Source organism: Heterocephalus glaber, unplaced genomic scaffold (genome assembly GCF_053883595.1).
Source record: "Heterocephalus glaber isolate CG9 unplaced genomic scaffold, H.glaber_assembly_v1.0 deba00001444, whole genome shotgun sequence".
Taxonomy (NCBI): domain Eukaryota; kingdom Metazoa; phylum Chordata; class Mammalia; order Rodentia; family Bathyergidae; genus Heterocephalus; species Heterocephalus glaber.
In genome coordinates this window covers 27,988,360-28,014,978 of record NW_028258297.1, presented here as the reverse complement: position 1 = coordinate 28,014,978, position 26,619 = coordinate 27,988,360, and the positions used below count along the sequence as shown (strand labels likewise).

Genomic DNA, 26,619 nt, shown 5'->3' with positions numbered 1-26,619 from the left:
ATTTAGAAGGCAGGAAGGACATGTGTACAATGGATGATAGAGCAGTTGAGATCTTTGAGCCACAGTAGGTCACAGCTTGTTTTTGAGGTCCTGTTACTTCTTTCATCTTTTCACTTTGTTAAACCAGGAAGCTATTTCCTATTACCACTCTTCCAGGGCCTGGCTCTTCATCTGCAATCCAGTAAATATCCCTAAGATCAAAGCTTACCAGCTGGATCCAACAGCTTTCCCACACAGGCCCCCTGAACTCTGGCACTCCCCCTTAAGGCTGACATATCTGGTGGAGGGTTTGCAGACACACCAGCTTGCAGTGAAATACCACTTTGACCCAGCTAGCGTTGCTTAAAATGTAGCTTCACCTGCCAATTATTCATACCAGAGATATGAGGAGAGCCGTGAAAGCACTGCGAAAGGAATAGAGGGATGAGAAAGAAAAGAGATGAAAAAGCTGATTAGGTGCTTTACTGTCAAATCCCAGAAAAAGTGAGCACTGACGGGAATAGGGTTTATCCCTCCAGGAATTCTGGGTAGCCGGCCAGAAATGAGCCTTGACTGTAATTCGGTCATCAATAACCCTTTCACGGAAGGTCTGGAGACCTCAGCTTTGTTTAGAGAACTTGTGGGGGTGGAACTTCCTGTTTGCTCAGAGCGCAGCATAAAGCGGCTTGCTGGGGAAGAGTGGGGCCAGATAGTGTGGGGAGTGAGGTACAGGGCAGTCTGGTCTCCTCCTTTCCCTGCAGCATGGGGAACAGCAAACTTCTCCATCCCAGTCTTGTTCTCCTCCTCCTGGTTCTCCTGCCCGCAGATGCCTCCACCTCTGGAAAACCGTGAGTTCCACACAAGGCAGGAAGCCTGAACTAAAAGATTCCTTTCCTGTATTTCAGATTCTTTTATATCATTCATTTGCCTTTCCAATGAAATTGTCACCTTCCTATGTCTAAAGTCTCATCCAACCATGAGATTTTGTAAATCTAGCTTATACTTTCTTCACTTGGTCTTAAGGAATTTCCTCAAACTCTCTGAATCGCTGCATCTCTAAATTTCAAATTTCCTTGGTGAGTTGAAAAGACTTTCTTTCTCAGGGGCATCAGAAATTAATACTTTTTAAATGAATCAATTTTAAGATCCTCATATTTCTTTAGATCTATAGAGTTTGCACTGTTTATCTTTTGTAGGCTTCCTTTTCTTAATTGTTGGTCTTCTATTTTGTAAAATGAAAGCAAACCTCTCCTTCCAGGAGATCTTACCATGAAATATTATCTCAGAATTAAGTAATCACTAGGGTGCCGAATAAAAAAACAATCTGAAATGTTGGTGTTGAGAAAGTAAAGGACTGAAATGAGAGTTGAAAAAATCTTTATCAGGCTAGGCGGTGATGGATTGTTCCAATAAAAATAAAGAAAAAGCTAAGGAAATACCAGAGGACAGATGACTACAAGGAATTCTTGGTGATACAATACTGGGTGCTTTGAGGCATGTATGCAAGAAGTGGTGTCAGAAACACAGTATTTTTAGCTGCCATTTACTTCTTTTATGGAAACAATTCTTCTTTGCACTTACAGATACAAAAATTAATAGTAGTGACAAAGGTAATGTTGGACTTTGTTTAATTCTTGCGATAAGTCATATCCATCCTTGTGTAGATGAATTCATTGCAGGAGAAGGGAACAGGTCATATTCTCATTAAACATGTGTTTCAAGAGTATTTTAATTTTATACCTAGTATGGGTGGATCATAATTTCAATATATTTGTTTTGATCAGCATTATATTAGTAATTTTGAAAATAACTTAATTATTAAAAATATTATTTACAAATTTATAGTCACATTTATTTAAAAGAAGAGTTAATGTTAAACATATTTCCACATATAACATTACATATATATATGTAGATACAGATCTGTTAATAAAAAAGTAAGAGTGATCCATAAAACAGTTTAAAGCATAAAATCAAAAGAGAGATTTCTATGTAGGAAGCAGTATGGAAATTCAAATTCAAGTGGGAAAAGGGGAAAAGATGTTAGATCTTTGATCATTAAAAAATAATTTCTGAGGTGTTTTTTAATAGGTACTATTGGGAATCTTTTTTTTTTTTTTGGTACCAGGGATTGAACTCGGGACCTTGAGCTTGTGAGGCAGGTGGTGGAACCACTGAACTAAATCCCCAGCCCGGGAATCTTATCTCTATAATATTTAAGATTCTATAGCAAGATCACACAACAATGTGTCTTAATCTAAAATACATCATGTGCTATTATTTAAAAATGTGAAAAAATACAGGTTTACTTGAAAATATGTAAGAGGTGCATGGTGTCGAACAATTATTTTAGTTCTGTGAGCAAAAATGTTTGAAAACCACAGGGCCATCTTCAATTATGTAGCAGGGTATTGGGAGGTTTTCTGTCCTGCTCATAAGTTACCAAGACCAAAACTCCATCACAAGAGGGCAATTTTTGATGAAACTTTACTCTTGCCATGAGTTGAAAAGTAAATATTTAAAATGCAAACATCCATGATTAAGTAACATGCTCACTTCTTGGCTGCTCCCCACAACCTGAGACTTTAAACTAGTGACACACTTTCCTTTAGCTTCGGATTCCACATTGACAAAGAGGAAGCAAGTGATAGCTGTGTCACTTCCACGAGTTGTTGAACACACACACGTATGTTTAATAAAGGTTCTATACTTTAGTTTTTCCAGTGCCCATATTCCTAAGTCTTTTACTGCAATCCTAAGATCTAACAGACTTACAATGTAAATGGATATAAGTAACGTGTTTTCTTCTAATTCAGATGCTCACATATTCTGGTTCCTTAAAGTGAAGCATACCTGCAAAGTTTAATCTGCTAGAGGCCTACCTCGTGCTCACTGCCATGGCATGTGACAGAAAGGGGATGTGATTCTTTCTGTGCCACTCCACAGCAGTTTCATGCTCATCAATGTGACTTGTCTTGGTGTAGAACGAATGGCAGCAATTGTGACGGAATGTGGTGTTGTCGATAGCAATGTCTCCCTTCCTTCTCTCTCCTCTAACTGAACTCCCTCATTCTCAGACACTATATGGTATTGGTCCCCTCCTTGCTCCACTCTGGAACCCCTGAGAAAGGCTGCCTCCTTCTGAGTCAACTGAACGAAACAGTGGCTGTAAGGGCTTCCTTGGAGTCCATCAGGGGAAACAGATCCCTCTTCACTGACGTAGTGGCTGACAAGGACTTGTTCCAATGTGTCACCTTCACTGTGAGTATGGCTGTTTGACTTCATATATTTGCTTCTACTGATCAGGTCTGGGAATCTAGAACTGTCAAGATAGGTCTTGGGAAAGTTGGTAAAATCTAAATGCAGCAACTAAGAGTATAAATTAAAAAGTAGTGCAAAAATTTGCATCTGAGAAAGATAAATATTTATTGAAAATTAGCCCAACGATCAAAGAACCATTGTATTCATCTGGGAAAAAGTATTAGACAAAATGAAAACGTGACTTCTCCTTAAAATAAAAAAAAATTACAAAGCAAACTAGGCCAGGGCACAATATGAGTGGTGAATCGACAAGAACATGTCAGTTCTTTCTCAGAGTATTATGGAAATTAGCCTGAATGAATGTTCAGTTTCTCTTCAGAGCTATGTACCTAGGGAGTTCTTGCAGCCGAGTGTCAATCAGACAGTTTTTTCATAAGCTTAAGACATGTTTCTACCAAACCCTTTCATCCCATAACATCAACCTGGCAGAGCTCATGGTGTAAATGAATCCAGACTATGTTACCTGAGCTATGTGAGTGAAGATGTGGTTCTCAGTTATAACTTCTCTTACTAATGTATATTCCCTACCTTGTGTTCTTCTTCCCTTTTGTAAAAGTACAGAAGTGACTGCTGTTTGCCCCAACTTTCCCAATTAAGAATGAGGGAGTGAGATTAGGTAAAAAGGGTGCCATCTCAAGAGAGGAATGAAACAGGGCATGGGGAGGAGAGCTGAAGGTTAAACAGCTCTCAGCATCCCTTCCTCATTTCAGGTTCCCCAGGCTTCATCCCCCGAGGAGGTCATGTTCCTCACTGTCAAAGTGAGAGGACCAACTCATGAATTCCAGAGTCGGAGAACAGTGCTGGTTAAAAACAAAGAGAGTCTGGTTTTTGTCCAGACTGACAAACCCATCTACAAGCCAGGGCAGACAGGTATGACAAGGTCTACAGTAAGGACATTGAGGAGCAAGCTCTTTCTCCCCTGAGAACTCTCCAGTCAAAGTCCCTGTGATCCTGGTTCCCTAGTGGTTTGCTTCCCAGACTGTAGGTCTAGTCAGGATTGGGCAGTCTCACAGGAAATATTTTCATTTCAGTAAAAGCTCGTGCCGTCTCATTGGATGAAAACTTTCGCCCCTTGAATGAGTTGGTGAGTTTCCTATTATTATATAAATGGGCTTTGTTTTTCTTCTTAGTACTTACCACCACCTAAGATAAAGAGATGATAGATAGATAAATGATAGAGAGATAGACATATGATAGAGATATCTTATTCTTTTCTGTCCATCCCTATTGTAATGTAAGCTCCACGAGAACAGACCTATTATTCTTTTGAGCATTACTATATTCTCAGTAGTTGGAATGATACACAGTCCATCAGTATGTATGCAATGAATATTAGTTTCAAGGAGCTGTTCCTATCATACTCATTCTTAGAGCTAGTTAAGCAGTCAGTGACCCAAATTTATAATTGAATCCAAACGTGGTTACTTCCAGTTTCAGAAGTGTTTATTTCTCAATCTGTAAAACTGCACAGCCAAGGAATGTCCTTCACTGGGGGGTATAAGCACTCAAGCATGGTCGGTAAATCTCACTCCTCACAGCAGCACACATACATGTTTGTTGTTGATGGACCTGTAAGTTCTTAACATCTTAAAATGGACTAATTCCAAGTTTTGTAAAGTTTAACCTGAAATGTTTCCATGTTTTATTAGAGAAAGAGCTATTTTGCATATATAGAGAGCTGTTCTATATAAGTTAGAGATGGGAATATTTGAGAACAATTATAAACACTTCTCTTTTTTTCTTCTTTCAGTTTCCACTAATATTCATTCAGGTAAGCAATATGAAATATTCCATAATTAAAAAGAAAGCAATAGATTTCAAGAAAATATTTTTATTTGGGAAGGACTTAGATTGTCCCAGAAACATGTAATTGAGGGTCAAGGCTCCAAACTCACCTAGAGCTGCATGGTTATAGCTCATTTCTGTTCCTCAGCCCTCACCACCCATTTGTTCTCTTTATAGATAACTAGGGGTTTCCATGAGCTTTCTTTTACTGTCTCTGATGTTCTTTGCCTTTTTGTAAATGACAATCAACTTATCCTTAGGACCCCAAAGGAAATCGCGTCATGCAGTGGCAGAATCTCAAGTTAGAGCATGGCCTCACACAGCTCGCCTTCCCCCTCTCATCAGAGCCCCTTCAGGGCTCCTACAGAATGGTGGTGCAGAAGGAATCAGGGGGAAGGATAGAGCACCCCTTCACTGTGGAGGAATTTGGTATGGATCATGGAAATCATGGAAGTCTTTTCTTCATATTTGAACTTTTAGAGTCTAGAACTTGAGTTTATTTGAGTTCTTCCATTTCCCATTGGGTTGCTGAGATTCGGTCTAGAGTAAAACTAATTAGACCTGTGTCCAATGAGGACATCAGTGATTTGTGCATAGGACTTCCTATAACTTGGTTATTTTGTGGCAATATTTAACATCAAAAAATATAAAATATCCTTGTTTTAGTGACTGTTTCATTATTTATCATTCCCTCAACTAAACTCTTCATTTTGAGAACAAGGAACATACAGATATACTCAACAATAGAGGAGCTTTTTCAAAGCCCTGAAATATTCCTAGAGAACTGGAAAATATTAATGTCCCAAAAGTTGAGAAACAATCACTAATCACCAATCCTTTGTCACCAATCAACAGTTCTCCCCAAGTTCGAAGTGCAAGTAACCATGCCACAGAAAATCACTATCTTGGAAGAAGAGTTTACTGTTTCAGTATGTGGCCGGTGAGTTGACTTTTTTCTTTTTTCCGTTTTTATTTTTGTTAGTCTTTCATGGAGAGATGTTTAAAGGAGACTCCATCTTGAAGTATTTTGGCAACACAAATACTTTAAGTACTTTGGGAAGATTCCCATCTCTAGAATATTCTGTGGCTTTTCTATTTTTCCTTATTTTGTCTTGTATGTATCAGCATTACTATGTCTATGAAGGGATAGAGAACTCTTCCTAGGGAGGCTGTGCTGCTAGGACTAAGATTGACTCTGAAAGCGACAGAGCTACACACACACACACACACACACAGTCACACAGTGACTAAAGAACAATGGGTTTCCCTCGACTAGAAATAACAAAACATATACTAAGGAGATAACTGACATATGGTTATAGAGGAAATTCAGTCATTGGCTATTTACCTGATCTTGTAACCATAGTGCAAAAATAGCTTAGATTCGTGATTTTTAGAGATAAAGGTACATCCAAAATTTCACCTAACTCATCAATCTACCTAAAGTATGTCACATGCCTTTCTGCACTGCCATTTTTACCCAAGTCTGAGCATGATCTCTTGGCATGGGTCCTTCCACACTTGATAACTCAAGTTTCCAGCATCTCGGGCCCCATCCCTGGTAGCCCCAAGGTAACCCTAGCAGAAAGAGCAGTCAAAGCAAAGAAAACTATCCTTCCTAAAGACCACATATGCAGTGCACCTGCTACTTGCCAGGCTACTGCTAGGTGCTATGTCAGAGTAATGGCCACCAAATTCCCGATCCCACGTAACTGGTGAGCTGGTGCTCTTGAAATTAGAGATGTAGAGGACATTTCAAATAGGGAAGGAATCAAATGCCCTGAAAACCCAATCATCCACGATGTATTTATGGCACAATCCTATTTTTATAAAATGTAAACAAAATATACTTAGAGATTTATATTGAGAAGACACCATCATATTAGTAGTTTAGACACAAGGTCATAAAAAAGAGTGTTTGTATCTCCTATTTGTCTTTATTTTGTTTGTTTTTATTGTTTATTGTTACTGGTTTTTCTTTTTTATATATTGTTAGCTTTTGTAATAAAAAAGGCATTTATTAAAATGATATCAAAATTAAAAATCAAGGGAAAAAGACATGCAAAAAGAATATAGTAAATTGTAGCATGTTGCACTGGAGATTTGCTTTTTTAAAAAGTCATTGTTCAGTTTGCTTGCCCTTAATACTGGGTAACCCCTGCAGAAATCAGAGCAAAGTACGAAGAGTAAATATGCAGTAGAAAAAAGGGAAATGTAAACAGGTTAAAAACTGGGGTTGTTCTGAGTCTGTTTTGATTCGTTTGCCATTGTTTCTTGGCAGATACACATATGGAAAGCCTGTCCCAGGAAACATGACCTTGAGCATTTGCAGAAATTATAATAATCCTTCCCGCTGCTTTGGCCGAGAGTCACAGGCTTTCTGTAAGAAATTCAGTCAACAGGTAGGTTGAGACCGGGGCCTTTTAGGTTCTGAAAATAGCAGTGAGTTGGGCCGTGGTGCCAAGTCAGGTAGGGAGTGATCTGGAAGAGAATTCCATGCCGGCTATTCTAATTTTTAAAACGATGACTTATCAGGGCTGGAGATATAGCTCAGTGGTTCTGGTGCCTGCCTTACAAGCACAAGGTCCTGAGTTTGATCCCCTGTACAAAAAAAAAAAAAAAAAAAATGACTTATCACAATAGGAATTATTTATTTCTTCTGATTGCCCAGTGTTGGTGCTCCGGAGTAACAGAAGTTGGGCCATCCAAAGCCTCCTTGGGTATCTAATTCTACAAAGAAAACAGGAAAAAATTATATTTGTTTAATCACCTTAGCTGGGAAGGATGTCAGTCCTTTTTTCTGCGAGCAAGAACCTGTTATGGCCCCATCTAGAGGCCAGGGAGGTGAGGAAGTCCTCAGCTGTCCACTGTGGGAAGGGGACCTGAGCTTTGGTGAAGAGTTAGCTGCCTGCTACAGTAGGGTCTCCCAAAATATGTACAGCACTTCCATCTCATTCTGTCCAGGAAATTTCAGATACTAAGGACTTGTACATAAGATATGGTTGTGTCGAGGGATAATAGTCTCTAGACAGTACATTGTATGTATGTCCTCATCATAGAAAATGCCTAAATTATGTCATCCCCCCAAAAAAATCTATTAGTTGATCACAGATTAATTGAATGAAGATCTGGTCAATATAACACACATCATGTTTTTGTACCTTACAATCCCCTTAGCTGAACGGCCATGGCTGCTTCTCTCAGCAAGTGAAAACCAACGCCTTCCAGCTAAAGAGGAAAGAATATGAAATGCAGCTCCAAGCGGAGGCCAAGATCCAAGAAGAAGGAACAGGTTTGTGTCCCTCAGGGTATGGAAGAAGAAACAATGGATATTAATTCATTTCTTTAGCCAAATTAGGAATTGTAAGGAAGGAAGGAGTATAAGAAGTTCATGAACATTATCCTTCCAGAACTCAACTGAGTATTTTACTTCTCCGTTTTTTTCCAGGTGTGCAGTTGACTGGGACAGGGTCCAGTGAAATCACAACAACCATAACCAAACTCTCCTTTGTGAAAGTAGACTCACACTTTAGACCAGGAGTCCCCTTCTTTGGGCAGGTGAGAATCTGGCTATTGCAAACACCCACACTTACCTAATTCACACCACAGGCACTGTTTCTGCTAAAATAATACATAGTTAATGTTAGTCAGTAATGTAAAAGAGGCAGAAAACATAACCATATATTCAGTCATATAACCAAAAAGGTAAAACTACATAAAATAGATCTGTTTGCTTTAAATTTGTACATGAAATCTTTCTACAGCTCTATCAAAATTCGGAAGGTTTCTCTTTTTTTTCCACTTTTGAACAATAGCATTGTATGATGTCATCTCATCTCCTTTTCATGGTTATAGCCAGGCGGTCTCCAAATTTTTTATGAAAAATAAAACAAATTTTTAGAACCAATTAAGAGAATAACAATAGTTACTACACTGTGTATCATTATCTTCAAAGTAGTTCCTCAGTACAAGACCAGAACCAAAAAGATTCTTACAAAAAAGAAGCAGATAATAACACAAACTTTCTTTTCAGTGAACTAAGATAAACTATTAGTATAAATGAAACAAATTAGCATATATATTGAAATATTTTTAAAACAACAGAATGTGTAATTTAGGGAAGTATTTGAACTTCTCCCTACATCCTATTTATCCCTCTTCTATTTTTTTATTTGTATCTATATTATATATATATTCTCTTTTTATGACATCTTCAAGAATCTCAAAAGAAGAATCTCAAAATTCATGGTAACCAGTTGCATTATTCTTCTAATATTAGCTTCGTATGGCAGTGGTTGTGTAGGCAATTTTAATTTTTATTTTAAGTATTAAAGATTCTATTATACCTATTTCTTTCATAAATATTACATTTACATTCATTTTCTACACGTGTTTTTGAAAAGTGGAAATATCGGGAGAAAATACTATTTAAGGTTTCCAGATTTTAGATTTATGAATTTTGTCACAGACCCACACAAAAAATATTTTATTATCATTTTTCTGCTGTATGCAAAAGGGCCAAGGGACCTGTCTGTCTCCAGGGGTCTGTGAGGCCAGTTGTGTGCATCTCGGTGCCTATCTCCTGCCCATCGGGTCTTGGTGTAGTTTCAGCTACGGAGGCTTTGAAGGAACCAGGTGTGGGATCTCTGCTGGTCCCTTCAGTCCTCTGGGAGATGGAGGCAGGAGGACCGCAAGTTCAAACCCACCATGCACAACTTAGTGACTTATCCAGACCCTGTCTCAAAAGCAGAACTGGAGGTACAGGTGCCGGAGGACCCATCTCAGTGCTGAGGCTCTGGGTTCGGTTCCCAGGACCACAAAAAAAAAAAAAAAGACAGAAGGACTAGACACAATGAAATGGAGTATATTACAGAAAGTTTGATTACGCTGTGACAGCGAAACATCTTCAGTAACTTTGGTCATTTATCAAAATAAAAGTGTAGTACATTTTTTAATTTCTCAGAGATATATTATGCTTGTTTATAATTTATTGCTGCTAATTAACTATACCATTTGTCATAAGACTCACTAGAAGACAAAGAATCAGAATTTTTTGCCTATTTTTGTCTTTGTACTTGGAGCAAATATTTCATTTATAAATTTAGACTTTGTAAATCAATTATGAATACTGAATCCAGTTCCCAACACAAAGAATGATAGCTATGCCTCTTATCCTGATCTGATCATTACATAGTGTTCACACATATTGAAATATCCCACTGTGTGTCAATGAAAAACTTAAAAACATTTTCAAACAGTAGCCCATGATGAAAAAAAACATGAACTGGATTATTCATCTGCTGAATTTAATCATAACAATAGATCACCCCATTGTTACCCCTTCCAATGCTTGCTTTTTTTTCCTAGGATTCCTGCTAAATAACTCTATATTATTTATATATTTGTTTAGCATCTATCTCTTCCACCAGACTGTAACCTCTGTGATCCAAGGGACCTTTTCTTGTTCTCTGCTATAACTTTTTTTTGTTTTGTTTTGTTTTTTGGAGGGTTTTTTTGGTACGGGGGATCCAACTTGGGTCCTTGCACTTGCACAGCAGGCAGCTAAACCACTGAGCTAAATCCCCAGCCCTCTGCTATAACTTTAATGTCTGGAAATACTCAAATAATAGTTGCAGTGAAATGCACAGGGTTGGTGCCTCTCAGTTATTAACCATCGAACTGACCCACAGCTTTTCGTCTTCAGGTGCGCCTGGTGGATGGGAAAGATATCCCTATGCCACATAAGACCATCACTATCTCGGCAGTTGAAGCTAACTACTCCTCCAATGCTACCACCGACAAGGACGGCCTGGCGCAGTTCTCCATCAACACCACCAAAGTCATTGGCACCTCCCTGAGTGTCTGGGTGAGTTTGGAAAGAAGTTACCAAGGAAGTATCCTTGAAAACAGAGTTGTGAGCTAAAGAAGAGAAATTTCCAAATTATGTTTATTCCTATGGGTGGGGAAAAAATAGAAGTTAGAAACCAATTTGAGATAACTTTTCGAAAGCTTTAATAGGAAGTGTGGGTTCCACTCTGTCGACATTAGTGGAAGTGACACTAGTGGCAAATAATGTGGCCGTTCCTGAAAAACTTAAAAAACAGTATTACCATATAACCTACCCATCTTACCTCTAAGTATCTATCGGTGATCATCCTATTACATAGAAAGGTGACTATATGTAACAACAATTTATTTTTTTAAAGCTGAAAGAATTTTTAATATTCTCACCTAAAAGAAATGATAATTGTAAGGGGAGATAATATGTCAAACTTAATTTAAATGTTACACAATGTAGATGTGTATCAAAACATCACATAGTACAATTTTATGTGCTTATGTATCAGTTAAAAATTTTAAGCTCCAAAAAAAAGGAATTGGAAGCAGAGTCTCAAATAGACATTTGCACACAAATGTTCATTGCAGCTCTTTATAATAACCCAGAGATAGAAACTACCCAAATATTCATCAACAGATGAATGGAGAACAAAAAAGTTTGGTATAGACATACAGAAAAATATTATCCAACCTTGGAAGGAAATACTATCACATGCTACAAGATGGATAAATTTTGAGGCCATCACGCTAAGTGAAAGAAGCCAGTCACAAACAAATACTACATGCTTGCATCTGATACAGATAAAGCAAACATCTTCCTCACTTACGGTAGAGCCAGGATTTCTAGCTACTTGTTAGGTGGAGCAATAAACTTACACAAGACAGGGCCAGGGATTTAGCTCAGTGGTGTTGCCACCTGCCTCACAAGCACAAGGTCCAGAGTTTGATCCCCAGCACCCCAAAAAAATATTTACACAAGACAGTCGACTTGACATATGATCTAAAAGTCATATTTTTATCTGATCCTTCAGGTCAAATACAAGGGTAGTAATCCCTGTTATGACTACCAGTGGCTGTCAGAAGGAAATGAAGAGGCGCGTCACACTGCCAATGCTGTGTTCTCCTCAAGCCAAAGCTTCGTCCACCTTGAGCCCAAGCCCGGGAAACTGCCATGTGGCCAAACTCAGACAGTCCAGGCACACTATGTTCTAAAAGGACAGGAGCTGCAGGAGCTCGTCTTCTATTATCTGGTGAGCGTCCAGCTCAAGCTCTGACTCCTTTGTTCATAAAAGTTCTAAGTGGGAAAGAAATGAGATAGCTCTTTGGGAATCAGAGTTTTGACTTCTCATCCATTGCGGGGTGGGGGTTGACTTTTCTTGGGTCTGATCATTGCCAAGTCTGGAATAAGATCTCTGTTAAGCAAATTAAATTTCCTTTTATTTCTATTTTTGCAGATAATGGCAAAGGGAGGCATTGTCCTGTCTGGAACTCATGTGGTTTCTGTGGAACAGGGAAACTGTGAGTATTTCCATAATCTCCACATTTCTGCTGCATTCTAGTGCGTTCACCCTTACTCTAAATACCTTACGCTAGGAATACTTTCAAATAGAGATAATTTCCACCTAAGTACAACAGAGGGAAAGTGGGAGTACAACAGAGAGAAGACAAGAATGTTTCTTTCTTTCACTTTTATAAAATTTTTTTCTTTTTCTTCCCCTTATTCTGTTTACATTATATGAAATGTAGATGTTGTGTACAAGCTACACTCATTCCAAATTTTTGAACTATCAATATTTATGAGCCCTCTTCTCAAAATCAGAGGCATTTCAAAATTGTGTTAGAGAATGGGGAGAGGGAAGATAATGTCTTGGGATGCTTTCTGTATCCAGGTCTTGTGCTGAGTCATTTATATCTTTATAAATATCATATTTCTTGTATAAAGGAAATTACAATTTGTGAAGGCTAAATTGGATATTTCCACTATTGAATAAGACCTCCCCATGAGCAAATATAAACCTTTTGAGGTTTTTTCTGATTCTAATGGAGTCTAAATACTAACTTGCTGGAAAACTATCAGTGAATTATTCCTTTGATGCCTCTTTGTACCAATAGAGAAGCACTGTGCTAGACTTAAGGCAATCTACATAGACATCAAAAAATAATGGCCAAAGGAGCATAGTCCTCCTCTTAAGGAGAAGAATAAAGAGGGTATAAGCACAAAAGCAATGTGTTAAGCTCTTACTATTACATCTCATAACTTCGTGTTCTGTTTCCCTCTTCTAGTGTGAGATCTAGATCAAACAGCAGCAAGGTAGATGTCTTCATACCTTTAGGTAGCATCAGAGCTTTCTGTAGTTTAGGTAAAGCTTAAAATTGGTGAGAAGTTTATATACAATTTATATAGGAGAAAGAACTTTCATAAAGTTTTTTTCAAATGCTAGTGTTCTTAGAGATAGTTATTTACTCATTACATGTACCATTTATGATATCTACTACTAGAAACAGTAAATAAACTACTAGGCATCTAAAGTGGCCTTTGCAGCAGAATAATTTTGGCCCTGGGGAGATGTCTAACCCACATTTGTTTCCTTCCCCACCCCGCTCTGTGCTCCAGCAAAAGGCCATTTCCTCGTGTCAGTCCCTGTGGAGTCAGACTTAGCTCCTGTTGCTCGATTGCTCATCTATGCCATTTTACCTGACGGGGAAATGATTGGGGATTCTGCAAAATATGAGGTCGAAAATTGTCTCGCCAACAAGGTGGGTTCTTTATATCATAAAATTCCAATATTTGAAACTACTAGTTACTATCATCACCAGTATTTTTTACATGTGAGTGCTGAGGCCAAAGAGTTTGGTGAATTCTCCAGAGACGTTTAGCAAGGCCAACAGTTGGCTCATTTTGCAGAATTCTCTGTACAGCGTTGTCTCTTACCATATGTCACAGTTCGTACTTTCTTCTATAATGAAACGTTGGGAGGGACACAGCTATACTATAAATAAACAAAATACAGGAGCACTGAGATCCATTTGCATTCCACCCAGATTTAGTGAGCGCCTCATCATGTATCAAAGATTTTTTTAATTGATACCTCCAAATTAGTAGTTTATAAGAATATTAGGCATCATTACAATGACTCAATAAAAGTTAGAGAATCAAAGCAAAGGACAAAGGACAAAAAATTCAGTTCTGGCAAAATGCCAACCGCCAGGAAGGCAAACAAAGTGGTTATGCATGAAATTGGAGGAACGTTTCAAAAGCATGAGTGAATACGTAGTGAAATTCAGAAATGCGTTTTTCTGACCTTTGTCCCCAATTTCCCAGGTGGGTTTGAGCTTCAGCCCAGCGCAAAGTCTTCCAGCCTCAGACACACGCTTGCGCGTCACGGCTGCGCCTCAGTCGCTCTGCGCCCTGCGGGCCGTGGACCAAAGCGTGCTGCTCCTGAGGCCCGAGGCCGAGCTCTCCGCGTCCTCGGTGAGTTCCCCTCCGCGTTGGGTGGGGATCAGAAGGGACCTCGGAAGGGGCTCAGCGCACGGGGACAGGCTTGGGTAGAATAAGATCTCTTGTTACAGTGATCATTTAATTAAGGTTTTGAACTCTTTCGTGCTCACTTTTCATCACAATGAGGAAGATAATTTCATACTATTTCTCCTCTCTTCTGTCACACACACACACACACACGTGCGCATACACTACTAGCTTGTGCAAGTGAAAAACGCTAATAAAAATTTATTCCCTGATATATTGAGCCAAATAAAAGAATTTTTTTAAACGATAAAGTGTGATTAAAAAAATTAATTAACCCTAAAAACACTTAGGTTTCATTCAGTTATGTAGGAGTCTGGCTCCGGTCACATGGCCAGTCAAACCTAAATGAGGTTTCAGGCCACCCACACACACAGTGCTGGAGAGGAGATGAGACAAGTTGTGAAAAAGGTTGTAGGAGAGGTACAAATATGCAAAATAAAAGAAAGGATTCGCTCTCACTGAGGAATCAGGAAGTCATTCATAAGTTAATTTATATAAGGTAAAAGACATCATGTGTTATTCAAAGTTCCTGAAATCTGAGTTCTAGAAAACCAGTCATATGGGTTTTCAACATATTTTTAACATTTAAATCTGGGAATGGGGGAGGAAAGTGAGGGGAGGTAAAGGGGAAGTAAAAATGATCAAGATGATATATATATTTACCAGTATCCTATGATTAACATATTCATTACATATCACAACATATACTGATAATTTTTTTTAATTTTTGAAAAGTCTAATGGAAGTGACACATTTGCTTCTACTACTCTACTCCACAAGCTAAATAGCACTCAGATTTTTGTTTTTATAAGAATTATATAAATTGAAATAATTAATATCTCAAGCTGAACATAATTTCTCATAAAAACATATATATTATCCCTGATGTACAAATATTAGGAAAAATAAATTGCTATATAACTAGCATTGGTAAATAAAATACTTTAAAATATGGAGTTAATATAAAAAATAGCACAAGGGTATACTATTATCCTTAAATACTTAAAGACGTACTAATAACAGTTTGCTCATATCTTCAAATTTTCAATATGAGGCAAATTGGAATAACTTCTTACTGAAGTTTTTCTCTCAAAATTTCAAAAAGGGAAATTTTATATTTTTATTTCCCTAAAACAAACTTATAAGAAGATAATTCTTACTTTTTGGTCCTTCTAAATAGGACTTTAAATGAAAATATTAGATTACTTTAAAAAAAAAAATTAAATACATTTCAATAGTGGAAGAAAGGGGTTTGTGGAAAAATAACATTAATGTTTTACCTTTGAATGACATAACTTTAGTTCTCAAGGTTTTTTTTTAAATTATCATAACTCTGGTTGGTAGATAAAGCAGACAATCCTATTTAATATTATTGTTATACTTGTTTATATTAATAATATATAAAATGTAATGAATATGATAATATTCATGTGCTTATTATTGATAATAAAGCAGATGCTTTCCGGTATTTAGTGATAGGATACTAGTTCCTCTCAATCTTTGATTAGTGTTTCATTAATAAAGCACTTGGCTCTGGGTAATGTAATTCATTCATTCGATACATGTTTATTTAATGCCTGCTGTGTTCTAAGGGACTATACTAAGTGCTGAGAATCTAAAAGTGAACTGGAAAAGGAAAAATCCATGTCTTTGGAATTTACATATTCACAGATGAGACAGGCCATACATGAAGTACTTTAGAGAAAAATTAAGCAAAATTAAGGGAGGGGAAGTGGGGAATGGTAAGAGGAAGTTGCCTTTGAGAAAGTATCTCAGTCACTTTGCTAATGTATTCTTTTCAATCAGTTTCACACTCCCACAAATAAATATAGTACAGTGGACCTGTCAGCATTTTTATATGTCTTACTCTTTTCAAACATTTTGAAAACATTGTTTTCAGTATCTTATGAACTTATGTACTGTATGACGGTCTGGAGACTTTTGTTTCCATGAATAATATACCTTAGAAAAATACTATCCTGTCCAAGAAAGGACATGTGTAGTACTTATTCATGTATCTGTTTAGAAAGCTGTTCAATAACTTTTCTATAAACTAAGCCAGTTGCTAACCACAAGATAGTGACAAAACTATCAATTCTTTCTGTTATCCCACAGTTTTACTATGTAATGCCTCACATATAGTAGAACTCAGTTTCTCAATTAATAAAGTTTCATTTCATTTCAGTATGAAGTCTAGTGCCTGCCTCTGAATGGTATAACTTAGTAGTATTATGACCCTTAATTAATTAGATGGGAAATTTCAATTTTTTCTGAAACTGGTGAACATTTCCATAATGAAAAAACTGCTCAGAGAAAATGATTTACACCTGCTCTGTAAATTATCACAGCGTTGAGGTCACCCAAAGAAAGACTAGTGGTACTTACTCTTATTCTTTGCTTCTTGCACTTAAAAATAAGTTTCTGTTTATGTCCTCTGCATCGCACAGATATATGAGCTGCTACCAGTAAAAGACCTCACTGGTTACCCTGGGAGCCTGAATTCGCAAGAAGAAAACAATGAAGACTGCATCAGTCTCCATAACACCTACATTGGTGGAATCCTGTATTCCCCGGTGTCCAATACGAATGAAAAAGATATGTATGGCTTCCTAAAGGTAAATTCTTTACATTCTAGAGAGTCAGTTCTTTTTTTTTTTGGTACCGGAGATCGAACTCGGGCCCTTGCACTTGCAAGGTGGGCAGCGAAACCACTGAGCTAAATCCCCGGCCCAAGAGTCAGTTCTTAAGGTTCTTAGAATATCATATATGGTTGAGGTTAAGGAATAGAGAGGTCAAAGGACTTCTCCAAAGTCACTAATTGTAGCAGATCTGCTAAAAGTACCAGAATCAAGACAGGAATATTTTGGACTATTAACAAGCTTTCTTTCTCATTGAAATCCATTGTTTTGAGATATTTATAAGTATCACTTATATAATTGCCAGTGAGAGTTTAAATAACAAAATTAGATTATCTCTGTAAGTCTCTAATGTTTTTTCTATAACTATGAGCATTAAAATTTAATATTAGACTGGGCCGAGGATTTAGCTCAGTGGTTTCACCGCCTGCCTCACAAGCTAAAATATTAGACTAATTGGACTGTTGAATGCAATGAAAAGAAATCTGCTTATATATAATTGCTTATATATATCTGCTTATATATTTTTTATAATATATACACACTCATAACGTGATCATTTCCTTTATAGGATATGGGCTTAAAGGTATTCACCAATTCAAAAATTCGGAAACCCAAACTGTGTGCCCGTGAGCAGGAGTTTGTACCACAGCCCATGGCATATGCAAGGTATTCAGGTAAAAACATCTTATCTAAAATACTAAACCGAATAAGAAAATTTTTAAAGATGAAATTGATTTAAAATAACAAAAAGTAAAAAAAAGACTTGAGGTTCAGCTATGGTAAGGTTCTTGCTCCTGGTTAAACACAATGCAGGTGCACATCTGATCATGTCGAGACTCCTAGAGATGGAAATGTGGGAAGAGTCCAAAGTAGATTGGGCAGAGTGCTAGAAGGGAGGTGTCAATGTGAAAAAATAAAGGGAAGGTTTAACTCCGCTCAAGGAGCTCCAAAGTCATTCAAGACTTTGCTTCTGATAAAAGGAGCTGTGTTGAAAAGAGAAAATCAAATTTCCAGGCACAGGATCTGTACACACAGTGATCAAACTGTTCCCAGATCAGGACCACATTCTCCTCAATCAAATGAAAAACTTATAACTTCCCTGAAACACCAGCCATTCTCCCTGTACAAACCACACCATTCATCAGTGATATAAGCTACTTTGCAATGAACCACAGTAATCGGCATTTTAGTTGAACATCTATTGTCAAAGCATGGTTGAACATAAGTTGAGTGAAGCAAAAGCAATCAAAAATCTAAGAATGCATCCAGTGAGAATCAATTGGCCATGTGAAATTTACTATAAAGATTACCATACATTTTTATTTATAAATTATATAGTCCTGTAAGATGTATAGCAAACTTACATAACTATATGAGATGTGATCAAAATATATAGTGAATGATGAAATTTTTTAATATATAGTAAAATACATATTATATATTAAATATATAGTATATTTAATATATAGTGAAAAACACACTGACATTAATCCCCTTCAAAATACTCCCCCTCACTTATCTCATTGTTTTTACCACTTTCTGCATCAGCTGTGGAAGTCCTTTCCAATGAGCCTCTTTACAAAGATTCCTCGGAACCATGGCAAATAGGGCTGCTGAGTGTCATCCGATAGAAAGGCGGGCTTGCAGACACGTTGGTGTGTCTTCACCCACCTTGTCCATAGGACTTAATACTGAGCTACCTGTGACTCTGCCTCAAAGTCAAGGGTAAATGAAACCATGAAAGGTAAATGTTTGGAGCCAATCCAGGCTGTGGAGGCAGCCTTACCAACTCAATTAAACACACTCATGAAAGAGGACTCCTGGTAGGATAAGTGTGTTGGGAGGGCGGCTAATTTTGATGCGGATTAACGCCAATGTGTCTCTTGCTGTTATAAATTTTTTTAATTTATAAATTCACTGTATATTTTTTCACACTGCATAGACACATACTTTTTCTCAGAAAACTGCCAGTTATATATTTACCAGGGTGAGAGAACTTACAGGGTTTCTGACACAGTATGGAACAAAGAGCTTTGTCTGCCCTTGATGTTTTCACTCTTGTATACTGTTTCTCAAACCCACTGACTTCACATCTCTATTGCAGTTTTTCTTTGCTTCCACAGAGAAAGCTGCCTACGCAACTTGGCCCCTGCCCCATGCTGTAGTTCTCCCACTTAGTGCAGTGGCAGACTCACAGGTCCCCCTAGAGTCCTGCTCCACAGACAGCCCAAGGCGTTCTTCCGTAGTCTCCATATTCTCCACCTGTGATCCACTTCCCCCAGCTCAGCTTGTTCTCATTCTTCAGAATTCAGCAAAAACATCACCTCCTCCTAGAAGCTGTCCCTCAGTACTCAAGTGCCACCTTCCAGTTCCTATTTCACCACTCTACTTATTTCTTTGTAGCATCTGTTATAATCTCTCCTAAGCATTGTCTTTATATTAATTGTTCTTATTTTCTCTCCTGCAATAGAAGGATCTCCATTTCGGGGTGCAATAGGCATGGGCATCCCAATGGACGTAAGCAGTCCACTGCCTCCAAAAGAGATTGTGCGAAAGTACTTCCCTGAGACGTGGATTTGGGACTTGGTGGTGGCAGAGTAAGTAACTTCCTTTATACAGAAGACTCAATAAGATAGACACCCTCACAGCTTTTAATTTAGATAATTTCTTTTATTTTATATATTTATGATGTACATCCATATACATACATACACATAGTGAAATAATTATAATAGTGAAGCAAACTGACATATCCATCATCTACCATGGCTACATTGTGTGTGTTAAGATGACCTAGAATCTATCCCCTTAGCAAATTTCCAATCTACAATACTATTAACTGTAGTCCCCATATTGTATATTAGATCTCTAGATTTATTCACCCTGCACCACTACCACTTGATACCTCTTGCCTGCTTCTCCTCCACCATCACACTCTGTTACTGTTTTTCTGGATTCAATCTCTTTATATTCCATATACAAGTAAGATCATACAGTATTTTTCTTCCTGGGTCTGAGCACCTGTATTTCTGAGGGGACGATTTTAATTCTTTGGGGTATATACCCGGAAGAGGGGTTTGTTTTTATGAATCTCCAGTTTCCCATAAGTCTGTACTAATTTACATCCCCCCAACAGTGCACAGAAGCTCCCTTGTTCACACCCTTACCGTCATTTTTAAATTCTTTTCTTTTCTAAAAGCACTCACTCTAACAGATGTGAGGTGATAACTTCTTACGGTTTCGATCCACTTTTTCCTGATGGCTGGTGATGCTGAGCACTTTTTCATGTACCTGTTGGCCATTCTTATGTCTCCTTTGGAAAAATGTCTATCAATGACTCTGACCACTTTTTAATCAGATTTTGATTTTCTTTGGTTTTTATTTTGTTTTTGCTATTGAGTTGTGTGTTCCTTATATATTTCCTGTATATTAACCTCTTATCAAATACAGGATTCGCAGGTATTTTTTCTACCCATAGGCTGCTTTTCATTTTATTTAGCACTTTGAATGTATCATCCTACTCCTTTCTATTTTGCAAAGTTTCTGCTGAAAAATTCCCTCATAGTTTTATTTCCCTTGTTTGTAACAAATGGCTTTTCTCTTACTGCTTTTTAAATTCTCTTTTTATTCTTTTGTCTAATATATTATAATGTGTATGTATGAGTGTGGGTTTCCTTGAATTTACTTTATGAGGCTTCTTTAGGTTCCTGTATCAAGATTTCTGTTTCCTTCTCCAGCTTTGGAAAGATTTAGCCATGATTTCCTTCAATAAGCTCTCTATCTCTTTCTCTCTTATTTCTCCTTTTGAGAGTCTGATAATGGATATATCAGTCTTCTTGATGGTATCCCATAAATCTCTTAAACTATCTTCACTCTTCTTCTTTTTTTTTCTTTTTGCTCTTCAAATCAAATTATTTCACATCACCTGCCTTCGAATTTGCTGATCCTTTCACTAATTTGATCTACTGTCCTATTGAACCCCACTAGTAAATTTTTCAATTCAGTTGTCTTCTTCAGATCTATGATTTCTGTTTGGTAATGTTTATGTTTTCCCTTTCTCTGTTGGACTTTTTACCTTGTTCATGCATTTATCTTCTGACCTCAGTGAGCATCTTTATGACTATACTTTAAAATTCTCAGCTGAATAAATTGCCTATCTCCATTTGATTAAAGTTGGTTTCTGGAGATTTATCTTTTCCTTTGTTTAGAACACTTTTTCCTGTTTATTTTCTTTGACTCTGTTAGTTTCTGTACATTAGATAAGAAAACCACTTCTCCCAATAATTGTGAGACCAGGCTCATGTACAACAAGATGCATTTTACCACGGCTGGGGATTTAGCTCAGTGGTTTCACCACCTGCTGCGCAGCTCAAGGACCCGAGTTCGATCCTCAGTTCCAAAAAAAAAAAAAGATGCATTTTACCAATCAGTCCACCCACAAATTCTAGGTATCTCTCAAAGTTTTGTGCTTATCCGAAACACTGCCTCTGTTCTTAGTGACCCCAGGGATATTAGTGTACACCAAGACCTGCCTTGCCTTGAGATGGGAAAGATGAACACTAACACCTTGAGATGTGGCTGGAAAAGTGGGTATTAGGTGGATGGTCCAATTCCTTCCATCCTCAAGTAGAAGCTGGAAACTGAAGCATACCTCCCATTCACTGCCCAAAGCTGGGGAAAGAATCCATAACAGATGCCTCCACTCTTGTTCATACTTCACATACTTTCAACTCATCACATGTTTATTATTGCCCTCAGGGTACAAACATTGCCTGCTCCTTTTGTTGCCAGAGACAGCCACGGTGGCTGGACACTTAGCTCTACCTCTGTAGCCCGTACACTGAAGAACTGTAGGGAGGACCCATGCACCCACTCAAGTGTCCAGAGGACACTAATTCCTCCTTCAGCTCCTAGTTGCAGGCTAAGTGAAGGTCTGATTCACAGGCCTGGGAAAGTCAGGACATCAAGTGTGTAAGGCGAGCCTCTTCGGGGAGAAACAAAGACTGGATGTTTTTGACTGTTCTCTTTGTGCTGAGCCCAAGGAGAGCCATCGAGAGTGCTCACACAGCAATTTAAAACCATCTTTGCTCTCATTGATCTGAGAGGACTCAAGTCCTCTCAAGAATACAAGCACAGCCCACTCCCACAGGTAGATAATTTTGGGAAGGAGCTACAGAAGTTGGGGTCCTTGATGCATTAACAAATCTGTTCCAGGGAAAAGATGGAGACTTAGTTTTCTTACTGAAGCAGGCTGGGTGGGTTGCATGAGAAAAGTTCATCCTCCCATTCAGGTTCAAGGAAGGCTGCTGTTCACCTGCCCCTTCTGCTCGCTAATGAGGCTACTTAGAAGCCCAGACCTCAGGCAACAGCCGGGAAAATGCATAGATAAACCCTTCTGGAGAGAAACCGGGAACTATCAGTTAATTTTTCATTATCCAACTATCTCTTTTAAACTTATTTTCGGATGAGGCTTAATATAAATACTGTTAGGAAGTTTCATTAATCTAATTGAATCAGAACTAAGAAATTTTGCAAAAATGTAATTCAAAGATTTCCCAGAAGTATGCATAAGGACTAAATATGACCAAGAACCACACAGACTAAGAACTATGAGGTCCTTTACTGGTCTTGGACTAAGCATAGACTCAGTCAGGCCAAATATACACAGTAGTAGTAGAAATAAAAATTATAAACCTGCCCTCAGTGGAGCAGTATTTTATAGACAGGAACTTAAGGAAAAATCTCAAATTATACATTTAGTCCATTTCTATATCATCTATAAGTAATTATATCACAATTATATGTCTATAAGAGATTCGGACATAGATTGGAATAGGAAACAGAGTGGGATGCCCTTATATTTTTCTATGTCAAGTCTTGATTGTGCTCTTAATTGTTGGTATTTCTTTAGAATGATTTATAGTAAAGTCACATATAAGGCTAGGAAGGATTTATTTCGTGGCTTGCTTTCTGTCCCTCGCATCGCACCCTCCCAGCTCATCAGGCGTGGCTGAAGTAGAAGTCACAGTCCCAGACACCATCACGGAGTGGAAGGCAGGGGCCTTCTGCCTGTCCAGTGACAGTGGACTTGGCCTTTCCCCCACTGCCTCCGTCCGAGCCTTCCAGCCCTTCTTTGTGGAGCTCACAATGCCTTACTCCGTGGTCCGTGGCGAGGCCTTCACACTCAAGGCAACTGTGCTGAACTACCTTCCCGACTGCATCCGGGTAAGGGTCTCTCTTTCCTAAATTGAACACATGGTAACAGACAAGTAAATTAACAATTGCATTTTTAGGAACTCCGACAAATGCTTGTATACAAGATGTGAATGGCAGAGAAAGAAACAGAAGAATATTAATATGATATACCTAGATACAGATCGAGAACAGCTGCTGATATCTTTAAGTGCTAAATTGAAAGAATATGTTTCTAGCCCTTATCAACCCCTTTTAAATTAGGTTCTTTGTGCAAAATAAAATTTTTGACAAGGACTAGAGTCCTTGTATGGTGTACACAAGGCTCTGGGTTCACTCCCCAGCACTGTGAAAAGAAAAGAAAAAAAAGACTTCCGACATGGACAAAAAATATCAGCGATCTTTCTTTTGAGCCAGATTACCCAAGATTCAACTTTGACATTCTCATACTTTTCCTAGCTCATTCATTATACTCAGACTCATTTTAAAAGTTGCTTGCAAGCATCTTACCTCTGCCGAAGCCATAACTGCTTGTAGATATTGTATACTCTGCTGGGAGAGCAGAGGGAATGGTCAAGCCCATCTGCTAGGCCAACGAAATGGAGCTCACACAAGCAAGAGGCATTGTTGCCTTGTCTCTCCTCTGTCCCACCACATAGAAGAGCAAGCTACCCCTGACACGCTAAGATCTAAATGTCAAATACACCATAATGTTCTAAAAGTGCTTCGTTTTCATTTATGTAATCACTGCTATTAGGCACCCTGAAATCCCACCATTTCCTCCACATACTTTTTCTCAAACACATTATCCTCTAGTCTCCTTTACCTCTAATCTTTTTGCCTCCTGTGTGGTTTCAGGTCAGCGTTCAGCTGGAAGCTTCTCCCAGATTCCTCGCTGTGCCTGTGGGCAAGGAACAAGAGTCATATTGTATCTGTGGGAATGCGCGGCAAACTGTGTCCTGGGCTGTAACCCCGAAGTCGCTAGGTGAGGGACAGACTCCTAGAGTATGCAATTCTCTGCTGAGAAACTGAATAACCCAGTGTGATCCTTAGCGCCCCTGCTGCTTTCTCTCAGGCACAGGCGTCCAGAGGTAGGATTGCTTCCCTTTCACTCTAGCACGCCTAGGAGGATCTCTTCATATTTTCACCTCCACCTCCATTCTCGAGGTTTTTGCTGCTTCCATTCCTGTGCTTTTGTGTTTATGAAACAAAAGTTTCTAGCGCATTAAGTTTGGAAGCACAGAGGAAGGGAGGGATGGCACTTATCTCTGCTGTATGTGTTTTCAGGAAAGGTGAATTTCACTGTGAGTGCAGAGGCCCTGGAATCTTCGGAGCTATGTGGGAATGAGAAGACTGTGGTCCCTGCATATGGAAAGAAAGACACAGTTATCAAGCCCCTGTTGGTTGAAGTAAGTGATCCTGCCCATCTGATAGGCCATACTGAGTCACAAAGAAGCATCTGGGAAAACAGTTAGGGTTCTAACTCTTTTTTGACCTTGGGACTCTATCTTTTATTAAAATTTACTTATTGGTACCTGTTTGTAGTATAATGTTCGTAGTATAATGTCTACATTCCTTGTGGGGAGTTGGTACATGAACATAATATATCTTAATTCCTTTTTCATCCCCTTTCTTTCCCTTCCCTCCCTCTCCCATTGCTTGCTTCCCTTCCTTTTTTATCTTCATCTTGTATTAACTTTTATGTAAGAAGAGCTAAATAGTCCATAATAATATATATGACAACTACATGTATTGATGCTATGATAATAATAGCATATGGAAATTGCACAGTATTTTTCTTCTCTATCCCTAGCTACCTATTTATCATCCCTGTCTCTCTGTCTCACAATTTATCTTCCTCATTTTCCCCTCATACTCTCATTGACCAACCTGTCTTCATAGTGCTTATGTGTATAGAATCCGTTTATACAGTCAAGTTCAAACCCTTCTCTTCACTACTGAGAGACCTGTGGTTCCCCAAGCAGTATAAATGTCCTGAGAGTCAGTCCATTCTCATCTTTAATTTTTCTTCCTCTTACTTAAAGCCTGAAGGAATAGAGAAGGAAGCAATACTCAACTCTCTGCTTTGTCCATCAGGTAAGGGTCATCATGTTACTTCAATAACATTGACTAAAACCTGAATGACATTTGAAGTCCAGAGAATTTTTTTATATTATTTCTACACTTTCTCCACATTGTAAGACCTGAAGTGTCATCAACACATGTGATAAAGGAGGAGGAAATAATTCTTAAAGAGGCCAAGTACTTTGATCAGAGAACATCCCTATATCATACATTCTGAATCTTTATTTCTTGCAGCAGGTTTTCAAACACCAAAATGTCCATCTGACCAGTGTATGTTGTGGACATAGGTAGAAGGTGGGTAGAATCAAAATAATTATTCCCAAAGAGTATACTTTCTTGAATAATTAGTAGCACAAGATAAAGATAGCTGAATTCAGGCCATTTTACTGCTAAGTTTTGCATAGTCAACAGCATATGATGAGACTGCGATCTCATTCCCAGAAAAAGAGTTGTCATGGCTTTTAGTTTATTATAATATTAGTATTTCTTTGATGTCAATCCTGCATCTAAGGATCTATCAGTCATCTAAGAGGTGACTGTAGAAGCTTACAGTAGACGACATAACTCTGTCTTAACGGAGAATTTTCTAATCTAAACCAAACATTTATAGAAATTGATAATACTAAGAAATTTATGAATATAGTCTGTTCTCACACCAAACCAATGTTGAATCAACATAATACATAGGTCCTTTGCCTTCCTCTGTTTACCTACTAATTTTGTTCACTATGGTTTTTTTATATTGCCAAGATTTAATGTATCAAATGTGTTCTAAAAATATAATCCATTGGTTGGGTAGGCTTATTTCTACACGTAAGTGAATTAAGTTTAATTGCCTACATAGTTATACATGAGGCCATTCTGCTTGGGTTTTAGCCCTTTCCATAATACTTTTTCCTATTTGATAGTAAAATATTAAATAATAATAGTCTCCTAATTGTACATATGCAAGCATTGTATATTCTTGGCACCTTTGTTGAAAATAACTTGACTGTACGTGTCTGAGAAATTTTCCTTTACTTATGGAGACATACAGGTCTTTGTTGTTGTTTTTGTTGTTGTTGTTTCTTTACACAATTGTTAAGTAAGGAAGTTCAAGTGGGCACAAAAATAGATCATCTTATCATAACCATTTTGTTTTAATCAAGAATGACTAAGGGCCAGGGACTTACCTCAGTGTTCTGCCACCTGCCTCAAAAGCTCAAGGTGCTGAGTTCGATCCCCGGTACCAAAAAAAAAAAAAAAATGACTGCA

At 38.0% G+C, this 26,619-nt stretch overlaps 1 protein-coding gene across 2 annotated transcripts in view; it reads left to right on the top strand.

The window, feature by feature from the left end:
* The first annotated feature begins 644 nt into the window (after nucleotides 1-644).
* The window catches only part of A2m (alpha-2-macroglobulin), a 37,480-nt gene continuing 11,505 nt past the window's right edge, over nucleotides 645-26,619 (top strand). The window contains 22 exon segments of one of the 2 annotated variants that reach the window (NM_001279851.1): nucleotides 684-827; nucleotides 3,057-3,240; nucleotides 4,011-4,170; nucleotides 4,332-4,384; nucleotides 5,051-5,071; nucleotides 5,346-5,514; nucleotides 5,941-6,025; nucleotides 7,367-7,487; nucleotides 8,263-8,377; nucleotides 8,534-8,643; nucleotides 10,790-10,951; nucleotides 11,955-12,173; nucleotides 12,378-12,441; nucleotides 13,538-13,680; nucleotides 14,246-14,395; nucleotides 16,897-17,064; nucleotides 17,657-17,762; nucleotides 19,559-19,685; nucleotides 23,085-23,313; nucleotides 24,139-24,265; nucleotides 24,568-24,689; nucleotides 25,326-25,377. In NM_001279851.1, coding sequence (NP_001266780.1) covers nucleotides 742-827; nucleotides 3,057-3,240; nucleotides 4,011-4,170; nucleotides 4,332-4,384; nucleotides 5,051-5,071; nucleotides 5,346-5,514; nucleotides 5,941-6,025; nucleotides 7,367-7,487; nucleotides 8,263-8,377; nucleotides 8,534-8,643; nucleotides 10,790-10,951; nucleotides 11,955-12,173; nucleotides 12,378-12,441; nucleotides 13,538-13,680; nucleotides 14,246-14,395; nucleotides 16,897-17,064; nucleotides 17,657-17,762; nucleotides 19,559-19,685; nucleotides 23,085-23,313; nucleotides 24,139-24,265; nucleotides 24,568-24,689; nucleotides 25,326-25,377 — 2,773 coding nt within the window. In that variant the 5' untranslated portion in view covers nucleotides 684-741. 2 annotated transcript variants of the gene reach the window in all.